Here is a 14,661-nt window from a genome sequence, read left to right on the forward strand (position 1 = left end):
AGCAAATAAACGTGAACCTTTTGGCACCATGCTGCCTAATGCTAGGCGTGGACTGAAGGGGTATAAAGTTAGTGGAGCTGTGTTCTCTGGAATGATGGATGGTGCCCCATCCAATGCTTTCAGAACCAACATTCTGACCTCACTAACACTCTTGTCGCTGAATGCAATCAAATCGAGAAATCGAAAGCCTTCTTCCCTGGACAGTAGAGACAGCTACTCCAACAAAAGCAGCACCAACTCTTTTTAATATCCTTGATGTCAGGAGAAACGATGAATGAGCAGGTGTCCAAATACTTTCAGCCAGCGCCACACTAGTGTGATGTGGGGGATAGCGCCATCTACCCACCCTAGAGAGAGCTAGGCCAATTGCGGTCGCTCTCTGGGCCCCGGGCTGCCGATGGCTAGCAGTGTGAGCGGGATTCGAACCAGCAATCTTCTGATCACAGTGACAGCGCCTTAGGCCACATCTCAAAGCTGACCACTATCTCATGGGTTGAACCAGGGAAGTCTCCGAAGCCACCAAACTGTGCTGGCGCAAGGCCATCCAGGAGCCCTGCAGTGGAGTAGGCGGGTTTGTGAATGGCACTTGGTGACCTGGGCCAGGCAGAGCAGCATGCTCCCTGGCTGGTGCTTCTCCCAGGACACGCGGCTGGGGCTCCGTGCCCACCGACTCTCTCTGATGTTCCTGACTACAAAGACCGCAATCAAACACCAAACACTGGGCTCCGCCCCATCAAGGGCCCAACAGTAGCGGCTTAGCGGACATGGGCATGAGTATCAAACCCACAACCTTGTGATCAGTAACCTAGTGCTGTAATCACTAAGCTACCACTAGTTGACATTTTCAATAGTATTGCTATAGCACCACTGGAGAAGAGAGGGTTACGTGCCTTGCTCAAGGGCCCAACAGTGACGGCTTAGTGGATATGGGGGTCAAACCCACAACCTTGTGATAAAAAAATGTGCTTTAACCACTGAGCCATCACTATTTTCCATGTGTACTGGAGCAGATGAGGTTAAATGCCTTGTCCAAGGTCCCAAAAGTGGCAGCTTAGTGGACACGGGTATTGAACCCACAACCCTGTGATCAGTATGCCAGTGTTCTTACCTCTAAGCATCCTTTGTAATAGTATTGCTACAGCACCCCTGGAGCAGAGAGGGTTACATGCCTTGCTCAAGGGCCCAACAGTGGCGGCTTAGTGGACACAGGCATGAGTTTCAAACCCACAACCTTGTGATCAGTAACCTAGTGCTTTAACCACTGAGCCACCACTATTTTCCATGTGTACTAGTATTTGTACACCACCCCTGGAGCAGAGAAGGTTAAATGCTTTGTTCTAGGTCCCAAAAGTTGCAGCTTAGTAGACACAGGTATTGAACCCACAACCCTGTGATCAATATCCCAGTGTTCTTACCTGTAAGCGTCCTTTGTAATAGTATTGCTACAGCAGCCCTTGAGCAGAGAGGGTTATGTGCCTTGTTCAAGGGCCCAACAGTGGCGGCTTAGTGGACACAGGTGTCAAACCCACAACCTTGTGAGCAGTAACCGAGTGCTGTAATCACTGAGCCACCACTAGTTGACATTTTCTAAAGTATTGCTACAGCACCCCTGGATCAGAGAGGGTTATGTGCACTGCTCAAGGGTCCAACAGTGGCAGCTTAGTGGACACAGGTGTCAAACCCACAACCTTGTGATCACTTACCTAGTGCTCTAAAATGTTGGCGCTTGCAATGGTAGACACTAAAGCCATCACTTGTGGTGCTCTGTTGGTGTTACATATATATAACAGTATTCAATAGTATACAGTACCAGTCAAAAGTTTGGACACACATGGTTGAATGTGAGCAGATCATCATCTTAAAAACATCTGATCCAGATGCTAGGATAACCACGCTTTTAGACCCTTGGAACACACAGGTATCCACCAGGGTTAGGATGTTGTGGTTGGGGGTCTCAGGTAGGCCTAAGTTGTAGGACAATGGCAGTGTGTGTGTGTGTGTGTGAGGGTGGAAATGCCTCTCAAACCATGCAGCTAATGTTCATTAATACATACATGTTTACTCATTTAGCAAAACCGGTAAATAGCCTTAATAGCCTCTATGGTCAGATCATCTCCTTTCAGTTCAATGTACAACTTAGGGATGCTTGAAACCCCCCAACCACGTCATCCTAAAGATGTGTCCCCTAACAAGTGTCCTCTTTTTTAAAAACCCTAGCCTTTGCATCGAATGTTGTTACGATGATGATCAGCAGGTGTGTCCAAACTTTTGACCGGTACGGCATATTATATACGTTCTATATAATGAATGTTTCAAGTAACTGAAGTTGCTGAATTTTCACCGTCCTGTGGCTGAAGCCAGGAAGCGCGGTCAGCCCAGGAGTGCTGTGACGGGCCTGCTGATGTAATCGGCTCAACATAACAAGCACAGTCACTCGGCAGTGCAGTCGCACCGCACCCACTCCCTTCTGACCCTCCAGTCCATGACTTCATACAAGCCCACAATTCATCATTTATCTGTCTGTAGAATATTGTTTGTTTAACAGGGAGCTGAAGAGGAATGCATTTTAGCAAGTTGCAATTACCATCAATTTTATGTGCCGAGACAAAGACGTTGGGAACATCTCTGGCTTCTCGCGGCTGTCTCAAGGAGCTCCACCGTCTTCTTGAATCGGGAGAAGATGAAATGTATGAGGATTGAAATGTAGAAATCCTGCGCTCGTCCCCATGGGCTGTAATAAGCCGCCAGGCTTAAAGTGGAGCACTAGAGATGAAGGCCTGAGGTGAAGGAGTCCTTGGCTGTAGCCTTGCCACTAGTGCCGCTGTTGCTTGGCGACAGCACGTGAGTCGCTCGGGTCTGACCCAGAGCCTCTCCTGCGGAGTGCCGCTTCTCTGTTGACTCCCATCCCCATGCCTTTGTATCAAATCTGTAATTGCTTCGGTCTGTAGTTATACATGTGGTACGCCAGAAGCTACATAAACAAGGTGTCGCAAATACAAATGGACAAAAGTACTTGCGATGTCCTGATCCAGTTTTGTTGCACCCAATCCGATTAAAGTACCTTAACCACTTAAACTGTAGGTAAGGGATTTAGTTATTATTCCTAAAGCAAAAACTATCGTATGGCCTATATGTGTGGAGTCCCACAGGGTTCTATTTCAGGGCCTATGAAACTGATGTCAATTATGACAGTAATGAAGTTTGGGCTTACAAACAGAGTCTAAAGGGTTAATGCTGAAGAACGAGGTAACACTTTATTTGGAGTGGTCTTTTGTAGATAAACCCTTATTTGAGTATTAGTTACACATCAGCAGCATGTCAGTGCCTAAATAAACAAATATCCTGAAAATGTTCTGTTGAAGCTTTAATGACATTCAGTAGATTTACTGTTCATTTGTTTCAATAAACAAAACCTAGTCCAGAACCTAACCCTAACCCTGGTACTAATCCCAACTTTAACCTCAATCCAAAACCTAACTCAGCCTTACCCAAAACCTAACCATGGTCCTAATCCTAACCTTAACCTCAATCCAAAACCTAATCCTAACCCTCATCCTGACTTTAATCCTAACCCTCTTCCCACTTCTAATCCTAACCTTACCCTCAACCCAAAACCTAATCCTAACCCTCTTCCCTCTTCTAATCCTAACCTTACCCTTAACCCAAAACCTAATCCTATCCCTCTTCCCGGCCCTAATCCTAACCTTAACCAAAAACTTAATCCTAACCCTCATCCCACTTCTAACCCTAATTTTAACCCACAACCCAAAATCTAATCCTAACCCTCATCCTGGCCCTAAACCTAACCCTAACCTTAACCAAAAACCTAATCCTAACCCTCATCCTGGCCCTAATCCTAACCTAAAACTTAATCCCAAAACCTAATCCTAATTCTCATCCCGGCCCTAAACCTAACCTAAACCTTAACTCCAAACTTAATCCTAACTCTCATCTTAACCCTAAACCTATTTCTAACCATAACCAAAAACCTAATCCCAACCTTCATCCCGGCCCTAATCCTAACCCTAACTTCATCCCAAAACCTAATCCTCACCCTCATCCTGGCCCTAAACCTAACCCTATCTTCAACCAAAAATCTAATCCTCACCCTCATCCTGGCCCTAATCCTAACCTTAACCTCAACCCCAAATCTAAACCTCACCCTCATCCTGCCCTAAAACCTAACCCTAAATTCAACCCAAAACCTAATCCTCACCCTCATCCTGGCCCTAATCCTAACCTTAACCTCAACCCCAAATCTAAACCTCACCCTCATCCTGCCCTAAAACCTAACCCTAACTTCAACCCCAAATCTAAACCTCACCCTCATCCAACCTAATCCTAACCTTAACCAAAAACCTAATCCTTACCCTCATCCTGGCCTTAATCCTAAACTTAACCTCATCTTCAGTGACAAGAGCGCTGGTTTATTGCTCACCATGTTGTAGGTTCAACACCCATATTTTCTGAGTTGCCATTATTGGGCCCTTGAGCAAGGCCCTTAATGGGGTTGCTGTAGCATCTCTGGGCTTTCAAAGCTGGGAGATGCGAATGACCCTGATTCTAGTTGAAACTTCTTTTTACAGTTATCCAGTCGTACAGATGTGCTTTAGCCCATATGTTAGATAACAGTATTCAGTAGTATCAGAAGCCACATAAGCAAGTCTGTCTGAGATGACTGGACTCGGTGGTGGGTTAAGGTGGTCTGAGGCCAAACAAGTAGATTTGTGGCAAGGGCAGATTGTGTAACTGTGTAACTGGGAATCCAAGGGGGGGAATCTGCTCTCTGTTTCTGCGCTGGAAGCTCAATGAAGGCGGTCTGAGACACTGAGGCTTAGGCTTGAAGAAGGGGTCAGGCGGTTCTACCAAATGGGTAGACGAGTCTGGCTTCACCTCTGTTCTCCACTGCGCCGACTCTGGCTGCAGATTGTGTAACTGGGAATCCGGGGGGGGATCTGCTCTCTGCTTCTGCGCTGGAAGCTCAATGAAGGCGGTCTGAGACACTGAGGCTTAGGCTTGCGGGAACGGAACCGCAAGTCTGTTTGAGATTACTGGACTCAGTGGCGGGTTACGTTGGTCTGAGGCCAAATAAGTAGATTTTGGCTAAAGGGAAGTTTGTATAACTGTGATTTTTATTTATTGATTGATCACTCACTGTAACGACATCTCACAACAACAGCAAGACACAAACTGCGGCAATAACAAGAGTCCTTCCCTCCTGCCCCTCTGCCAGTTACAGGAAGGAAGGGGGAAATCATTGGCGAGAAAAACCTCCAATCTTGTTTCTAAACAACCTGATGAAATTAACTCATGGCCTCATGGCCCGACCTGGCTCCATTAGCCAAATTGGATTGATGGAGAGAAAAACAGATTGACAAGATGAATAGTCATGGAGACGGAGGCAGAAAGACAGAAAATATTTGTCGCATCTCCTTTGGCTGCAAAAAATGATAGTGGGACGGACTTTCGGGAACAGGGACGGACAAAGAACACCACGATCACTGCAGTCTTTTGTTGGTGTTGCTATTCGGCAGTTACCCTGCCATACAAGCCTGCTACTTAATTACAGGGTTGCCGTGGGATGAATCCAGTGTTGTTCACCTGCCTCATATTGTGCTGAATGGGTAGATGCACCCACCGAGCTCTTTATTAGGACTGTTTAGACTTTACTAATACTGGCTGGGGTCTCCCTTTGCTCTCAAAAGAGCCTAAATGGCTCGTGGCATGGATTCCACAGGATGTTGGAAACATTCCTTTGAGATTCTGGTCCATATTAACATGATTGCGTCACGTAATTCTTGCAGAGACCTTTCATCCTATTAATCTCCTGTTCTACAATGTTTAAAGTAAGTTCCTTGAGAAACTTTTGGAGGTTTCTCAATTTGAAACTGTGGAGGAACCTCTGAGGAATCTTTTTCTTTGAAAAACCTTTAGAGGTTCCTGCACTGTTTTAAACTGAAGAACCTCCAAAGGTTCCTCAAGGATCTTTTACTTTTAACAGTGCAAAACATCCTATTCTATACTATTACACCACCACCACCTCCACCAGCCTGGACTGTTAACACAGGGCAGATTGGGTCCATGGACTCATGCAGTTGGATCCATATAATTCTGCTTGGACCATCAGTGTGATGTTCCTCAGCAAACCAGGGTAAGCTTCATCAGCTGTCCAGCGTAGGTGAGCCTGTGCTAAACCGCTGCAGCCTCAGCTTTCTGTTCATGGCAGGGAACCCGACGTGGTCTTCTTCGGTTGTAGTAGCCCATCCCACTGAGCCACTGTAGCCTTTCTGTCTGCTCAAACTGGTCTGGCCATTCTCTGCAGACCTTTCTCATCTACAAGATGTTTCCGTCTGCAGAACCAGATGTTTTTGCTTCATTACACAATTCTAGAGACTGTTGTGCTGAAAATCTCAAACCAGCCCTTCCGACACCAACAATCATGTGTGGGAGTATGAAGAAGCTTTAACTTGGTTAAGAACCTTTACATCAAGTTCTTTAGACCTTAAAAAGGTCCTGAACATCTCCAAACACAATTCTTTATTGAACCAAGAATGGTTCCACCATGGCTGTGCTTAAAGAGCCATCTGAAGCACCTCTATTATTAAAAGTGTGGTGGATGTAACGTTGATTTTCCCCTCTTGTCTCTTCTCTCTCCCGCAGTCTACGGACACAACATGAAGACCAGTAACGACTTTGTGGGCCGCGTGGTGATCGGCCAGTTTTCCTCGGGCCCTGCGGAGACCACGCACTGGCGGAGGCTGCTGCGCTCCCAGCGGACCCCCGTGGAGCAGTGGCACAGCTTGCGCTCCCGAGCCGAGTGCGACCGCGTCTCCCCGGCATCTTTGGAAGTAACATGATCCTGACAGGGACATCTGGTTGGGAGGACGGTGGCAGGACTGTGCTTTTAAGGATGAATGACAAACCTTTTGACTTGGGGGACAAAATGGGGAGGTTAGGGGTAGGTCAGCATTGAACACTGTACACTGAGGAGCGAGTGCGTTGAGGACCAATGTGTAGATAGGTTTACTGTCAAATCACTGGTCCAGAACCGTGGACTCACAGGCTGTAGTCCACCTGTTCTGTTCCGTTCTGACCTCATTGCCCCTTTCGCAGCAGCTACAACCAGGGGAGATTTAGTCACCTGGAAACAAAAGGCCTGGTGGTGTTTTTCCACTGGCCCCATCGAGCAGGAACCTGCCGTCCACATTTTCTCTTTATCACATTGATACTATCTTACAGGACAGCTCAATAACCTCATCATCGCCTGTCTGCCGGCCGCTCAGCTGGACACTGGAGCAGCCAGAGATCACTCCTCCTGCTGGTATGGGGTGCAGTGCAGTTTCCAACCGCATCGCTTCAACATGATTGCTGATAATCAGTTTGGACGTAGTTCAAAGTTTCCAAAAGCAATCTACATTTCTTATTAGATTTTTTTTACAGTCTCACACCAAAGCTTTTGTTTTCATGACTTGTGTTAATGCTGCCCTGCATCTGTGTGTATGTGTGTGTGTTTCCACCGTTTGAACGTCTAATGTTCTCAGTATATGTTCGCACTTCTAATAGCAATCGCATTCAGCGTGCCCACGTTAGAATGTGTTGGTGTTTGTTGCTGTTGTGCAAAGGTGACTATTTTTGCAGGGTCTAGAGAAAAACATGGTGCCATTCCAGAAAGGTTCGAATAAACCCACCTTTCTCTGGTTTACTCCCTTAACCCCTTAGACCCTCTAGGGAAGCCCACAGTTATTACTGACATAATTAACAGCATTTTCGTAGGCCCTAACAGCAGTTTCGTAGGCCCCAGAATAGAGCCCTGTGGTACTCCACAAGGTATGCTAAACCAATGACTATAGAAAACGTGGACAGTGCAACGTCTTTTCTGAAAGTGATGCAAGCCGAGGTCTACCAAGCCGAGGCCGGTTGATTGCAGGACCTGCATGGTGTCCTTTCTGTTCAGTAGATGGAGAAGCTGAGTTGTAAAGGAACTTACATGAGCTGCACCTTTACTGTTGGAGCGTCCACTTACCAGACAACCGGGAAATCCAGGGGAAAGGAATCTGTGAAGGAAGCTCAATGAAGGTGGTCTGGGACACTGAGGCTGTAAGAAGGGCTTAGACGGTTCTACCAAATGGGTAGACGAGTCTGGCTCCACCTCTGGTCTCCACTGCGCTGACTCTTGCGATTTGCAGATTTGGCAACATGGCAGACAGTTTTGGCTTCATTTCTATAGAACGGAAGGGACTGGAACTGCGGCGTCCATGTTTCCTACAGTCACTGTGCTAAACCGTATGGCTGTCAAATAATTCACAATAGTTTCTGCATTAGGATTAATATACCTTAATAATAAACACAGGGTTCAAGGGGTTAAAGTTCACCTTTAAATGTTGACCAACAGTCCAGTCCATGTGTGGTCCAAATGTTGCCGTGGTGTGTTTCTTGTCCTACCTCCTCTATGTCTGTCAGTCTGTCCAGTGAGTAGATGGATATAGATCGGTCTTGTTGGAGGATTGATGTAGTATAGACTCTCAAAGTGCAATCAGAAACATTGCTGTATTCCGTCTCCTTAAGCTTTATGTGCCTAGTTGTGAACTAGTTCCAGGTATAGAGGCACTTTGTATGACTGTGCAAAATCTCTATGTATGTTCGTGTGTGACTTGACCATGAAAAATGATCACATACAGTCATGTGAAAGCTTTGTCTTTTTAGGACATATTTAAACATCTTGACAGTTGTTTCAATATAAAAAAACACAGACTTAAACTGAAGAGACATCTTTAAACATTATTTATAAAATGGAATTATTAGAAAGACAATTTTCCTGTGAGGAAACCCTATATCCTAATAGCTGGGGTTCCCCCCTTCGCCTCAAATAATCTCACTGGATGTTATCTATACCTGCCCCCTACTCCTCCATGCAGAAATCTTTCAGTTGGGAGATGTTTCAGCTTCGGTTTTTGCTGACAGCTCCCTCTGATACAGTAAAGAAGTCCTGGTGGATTCTACGTTGGAGAGCTCTCCAGGCCCTACTGCAGAAAAGCAGCCTCAGACCAGGACATCTCCACCTCCATGCTTCACAGCTGATCTGGGTTCTTGGTCTCAAATGCTCATGTCCTCTGTTACTGCATCCAAATCATTCAACTTTGGATTCATCTGTCCAGAGCACACTGTTCCAGACATCCTGGTCTTGGTCTAGATGTTCTCTGGAAAGCTTTAGTCTTGCTCTGGACAGTAAAGGTCTCAGACCTGTGTGGTCTCTTTTTCTGATGGTCGATGCTGTGCTTTAACATCAGCTGCAGTCCGATCTACCTGCCACCATGACGATATTTTAGGATTGTTGGAGATGTATTTACTCATCTTGGGGTTCTGCTCGTGGGCTGAACTTGCTAGGACGGTCTGACCTGGTCATGTTGGTCAGCTGTTCCTCTTGTAGATGATTTAGTGGATTTAGTGGAACAGCAGCTGATTTCTAACAGTTCTGAGATCTTTTTAACCCCCTTTTCAGACTCCTCTACAACATCTCCACCCTTCTTTCAGAAGGCCTCAGAGAGCTCTCTGGATCTGGCCATGATGGTGATCTTCTTCACCCCTCACTTCAAATTCAATCAGGATCAGACCAGACTAAACGTCTGAGGTTTAAATCAGACTCCAGACTCCTCCAGAATAATCCTCTCCAACCATGATCTGATCATCTGCAGCTGATCTTCTGCTCTTGAGTCTGATTCTACACATTAGAAGGAGTAATAAATGTGCAATTTTTACATTCCTATTATTTCTATTTTATAAACGATGATTAAAGACGTTTCTTCAGGTGTGTGAGTTTAGTTAGATTACCTCCATCTCTCAGTGTTGACCACATGAAGATCAAACATCCAGATGTTTAGATATGGTCAAAATGATGAAGGGTTTCATGGGTTGTCCCAGTTTTTTCACATGACTGTATAAGAAGAATAACAAAGATGTGCCAGTGAAGATGCTTATTTATTTAGATAAATCCAAGCATTTGCATATAGACATATGAATATATTTATCTCTACAAATATCTAAATGTATATATTTATTATTTAAACTGTATACAGTGAATGACATGACATGACTTGAACAAATACAGTATGTGTTGCTGCCGAAAACCAGAAGGAAACAGAAAGAAATAAATAGAGAGGTGGTGACCTGACCTGACCTGACTGAAATGCTTCTGCCTGTTCAAAGAAAAGCTCAACGAGGGTCATCCATTGCTGCTCAGTGTGAAATGCTGCTTTTTGTATGTGGGTGGGGTAAAGTTTGGAGTTTGGTTCACACCTGGTGTCCAGGTGGAGGCTAGCCGAGAGTTATAAATGCCCTCCACTGTTTTTCTGTTTTTCAAACCTGGCCAATCCAGACGTCTTGTAACTGATGAGCTGTGATCCCTTTTAAACGCCCATTCAACAGAACTGAGCACTGTGTGATTACTGCTGTACTCTGAAAACTCTTTAATGCAGGAAATTCAAGCGTAGCTTTGGGGGACGTGAAGGTTTAGCTTTTTCGTGGGATGACAACGTAGTCACAAGATTAATCAACCATTTTTAAAACACATGAGAAGTTGGTAAAACATTAGGAACATCACCATTCACACGCTTAAATCAATGTATTACACTGGCACTGTCCTTTAAAGCAGCATTCTGTGAGAATTTGTATTTTTTGCTCCTGGGCTCCCCCTACAGTTAGGGGGCGTAGTTTTTTACTTTAAACTTTTAAACTTGTAAACCACCTTAAATCAGCAGCTTCAGGACCATGCTGATGCTCCACTGACTGAACTGAACAGGGAGAAGGGCGTCTCCGTCATTCCCACTCCGGGCCGGAACGCTGCTGCTGCTACTGCACTATGGAGCTTCGGTGGTGGTGGAGCTGCAGGAGGAGAACCTCTCTCCAGAACTGCTGCTGTGTAACGCTGCAAACCCATAGAGTCATATTAGAGTAAAATCCTGTAGTGTTACTCTACCGCCTCAGCCCACATGCTTCTCTACCTTCAGATCAGCTTGTCCAGAAATGCATGTGTACAGCTGTCCATGAGGGGGCGCTCGAAGCACGATTTGCTGCTTTACTGTTGGGCAGTTCTGGAGAGAGGTCTTGTGCAGCTCACCCCGAAGTGGTAATGACTGAGACTCGTTCTCTCTACAGCTTCCTCGGTTTTCACTTCAACGCTGTTGAGCTCCAGTTCTGCGGACACTGGCACAGAAAAAGTCACGGGCACGAGGCCTGGTTCCTATAGCAACCCGTATCCCTAGACTGGAGGTGATGTGCTGCTCTCTAGGGTTACCGAAGGACAGTGATGGCAAAGGTTGTCTCAGGAAATTGACTACAGACTGTGATGTAACAGTTTTGGGGTTTTGGAATTGGCCCGTTTTACGGCATCTGTCCTGCTGGATGTTTGGTTTTTTTTTTTGACAGGTGAGTGTTTGAGAATCACGGTTCGTCACAGTTCTACATTCTAGAGCACCTTGAAATTAAAACCTTAAATCATTTAATGATCTGGTTTAGATGGCGACATTTGCAGGACATGTTCAGACTTGCTGTCACTGTTATCTATAAATGATCAAATCAGTGACATTTGCCTGTCAGTCAACCTATCTTCATTGATTGCTGTGGTAACCTGTGGCGGTCTTCTTGAATCCCCACACTCTGAAAATGGCGTGGACATTGTCTTTTGCATTGCTTTGAAATCCTCTCTGAGCGTCCAGAGCGTCCAGACTGAGACACATCTGTACAAATCTGATTTTAATCACATTTTAAACCACCTCCAGATGTGGTTTGGAACCGATTTCCAAAACGTCTGTGTGGGTTTTGGCTGACCAGACTATCAACAATTAATCTGGACACAAATTGGATTTGCCAAAAAATCGGATTTGGGCTGGCAGTCTGAACATAGCCTAAGTTGTTCAAACCCTTATGGACTGCCGGGCCGGACTATTAACAGAGAACAGTCCTACCAGTTTGTCCCTGTAATGGCTAAGTAATACACCTTAGTGTGATGGGATCAGGGCCATGGTCACAATATACATTAGGAGGGACACTCCCCTCCAATATTAAGATATGCTTAAAATGACCCCCCCCCCTCAATATACAGATGTAAACAATATAAATAAAAATATTCTACTACCTGTAGCTGCTGCCCTGGTCATCAGATTCAAACCCCTGACTCTGGCCTACAAAGCCAAGACTGGACCAGCCAGCCCCTCCGTACTTGATGGCGATGGTCAAAAGCCTGATCTGCACCAAGAGCCCTTCCAGCTTCAAGTACGGCTCGGCTCGACCTGCCATCCTTTAAGATCCACGGAAGACGAGCGTCCAGACTTTTTACTGTCCTGCACCGAAGTGGTGGAACAAGCTTCCCCTGGGTGTCCGAACAGCAGAGTCCAACACTCGCTGTCTTCAAACCCAGACTGAGAGTACTCAGGCGAAGAGAAGAGTACTATGGTCTCCATATTGACTTGTGTTTAGTAGAGTCTAAGATCAGAGGATCTTTGTATTTTAGCTGAGGTTCTTCTTGAGTAAACGGTGAAGCACTTGGAGAAGAACTTGTGAGGTCTTCAACTGGGATGGTAGGGGATCCATAAAACTACGTACCTTTATTTCCACGAGAAAATGCACTCCACGTACCCAACAGGCAGCATTTCAAGAAATGTAATTTCCTGAAATTGAGACGATTGCGTGTTTTGTCAACACAAGCACTGACGCCAGGGAAGAAGCCGATGTTCTCGTATCTGGGTCATGCCGTTTTCAAATTACTTTTAAGCCGCAGTGCTGCATGTTTTGCAACCGTAATAAGATGTGGACTCCGGAATGCACTAATTGAATCTCTGCGATGATAATGATTCAGTGCTTGTTTGTGTGCAAATGTTCCCTCTGAGGGTCAGTAGACCTGGTGATTAGTCATTGAACTGCTCCGCTCAGCTCACCTCGGTTCTGCTCAGCGATGGGAGAACAGCTTAACCCCTCTGTGAGCCATCTCAGCTCAGGGTCCGGGTCAGGCGCCCTGCGAGCCGCACAGCAGGTTGACGTACGCTGTTTCGAGACAACATGCTACTGTGGAATGCCCTCCTGAGGAGACGATTAAGGGCTCCCAGCTGAGGAACCTCAGGCAACCTTCTTGCCACCTTTCCTACCTCCACCATTCTTCCTAAGCCTGTTGCAGCCTTCCCAGCCTGGATGATCCTGCATCCAACTTCTAGTGAGAAACATGGTGTAGCTTGATCTGCTTGTGGTGTCGCTTGGGGGCTAGTTGTAACAGTTGCTATGAAGTCAGGTAAGGACCAGTTCACAAATCAGCCATAAGATTAAAACTACTGACAGGTGACGTGAATTGCATTGATTATCTGGTGAATGGTACCTTTTAAGGGGTGGGATTAACATGACAGCAGGTCAAGAACAGTCAGGAACAGGTGGGAAAGAATCTGAGCCACCTTGAGCAGAACCAAACTGTGATGGCTAGACGACTGGGTCAGAACACCTCCAAAACATCAGGCAGGTTTTGTGGGGTCAGTACCTTCCAAAAGTGCGCCAAGGACGGACAATTGGAGAACCAGTGATAGGGATGTGAGCGCCCTAGGCACCAACGTGTTGGTGGCAGATACCACAGAACACCTTCATTGGTCTTGTGGAGTCCATGCCTTAATGGGTCAGAACTGTTTTGGCTGCACGAGGGGGACCTACACAATAATGGGTTGGTGGTTTTAATCTTACGGCTGATCGGGGCTAACCCAACCTAGGCCAATGTATTTATAGTTTATTTTTGGATGCAATTGCAATTCTTCAATGTAACTTGTCTGGATGTTTATGGGGGTTATGGAGTTCTCTAATTGCTTTGGTTGGGGGTCTTTAGCTAGGCCTTCAGTGTGGATGCTGTATTTTAACCTATTCCAAAAGATCTAAACCACAAGATCAATTCTAGAAGACCTATTTCTGAAGACCTATTACAGAAGGCCTATTTGCAAACCTATTTCAGACAACCTACTGCCAAAGGCTTATTCGAGAAGACCTATTCCAGACTTATTTTAGAAGATCTAATCCAGAAGATCTCCTCCAGAAGGCCTATTTCTGAAAAAACTATTCCAGAAGCATATTCGAGAAGACCTATTTCAGACAACCTACTGCCAAAGGCCGATTCTAGAAGACCTATTCCAGAAGACCTTATTCCAAAAAAAACTTATTTCAGAAGACCTAACCCAGAAGACCTAATTTAGGATGTTTATGGGGGTTATGGAGTTATCTAATTGCTTTGGTTGAGGGTCTTAAGCTAAGCCATCTGTGTGGATGCTGTATTTTAGCCTATTTCAAAATACCTATTTTAGAAGACCTTTTTCTGAAGACCTAATATAGCCTATTTGAGAGGGCCTTTTTCAGACAACCTACTGCCAAAGGATTATTCTAGAAGACCTATTCCAAAAGACTTATTTTAGAAGACCTAATCCAGAAGATCTCTTCCGGAAGGCCTATTTCTGAAAAAATATTCCAGAAGCATATTCGAGAAGACCTGTTTCAGACAACCCACTGCCAAAGGCCAATTCTAGAAGACCTAATCCAGAAGACCTAATGCAGAAGACCTATTTCAGAAGATTTATTCTAAAAGACCTTATTTCAGAAGACCTAATTCAGAAGACCTAATTCAGGATGTTTATGTGGGTTATGGAG

The 14,661-nt window shown here is 45.5% G+C and overlaps 1 protein-coding gene across 2 annotated transcripts in view; it reads left to right on the top strand.

Moving 5' to 3' along the window:
• The window catches only part of syt17 (synaptotagmin XVII), a 45,145-nt gene extending 34,977 nt beyond the window's left edge, over positions 1–10,168 (top strand). For both annotated transcript variants that reach the window (XM_072693466.1, XM_072693465.1), the window contains exon 9: positions 6,661–10,168. In XM_072693466.1, the coding sequence (XP_072549567.1) occupies positions 6,661–6,857 (197 nt within the window). In that variant the 3' untranslated portion in view covers positions 6,858–10,168. The remainder of the gene's footprint in view (positions 1–6,660) is intronic.
• The last annotated feature ends 4,493 nt before the right edge of the window (positions 10,169–14,661 follow it).

This window comes from Salminus brasiliensis, chromosome 12 (genome assembly GCF_030463535.1).
Source record: "Salminus brasiliensis chromosome 12, fSalBra1.hap2, whole genome shotgun sequence".
Taxonomy (NCBI): domain Eukaryota; kingdom Metazoa; phylum Chordata; class Actinopteri; order Characiformes; family Bryconidae; genus Salminus; species Salminus brasiliensis.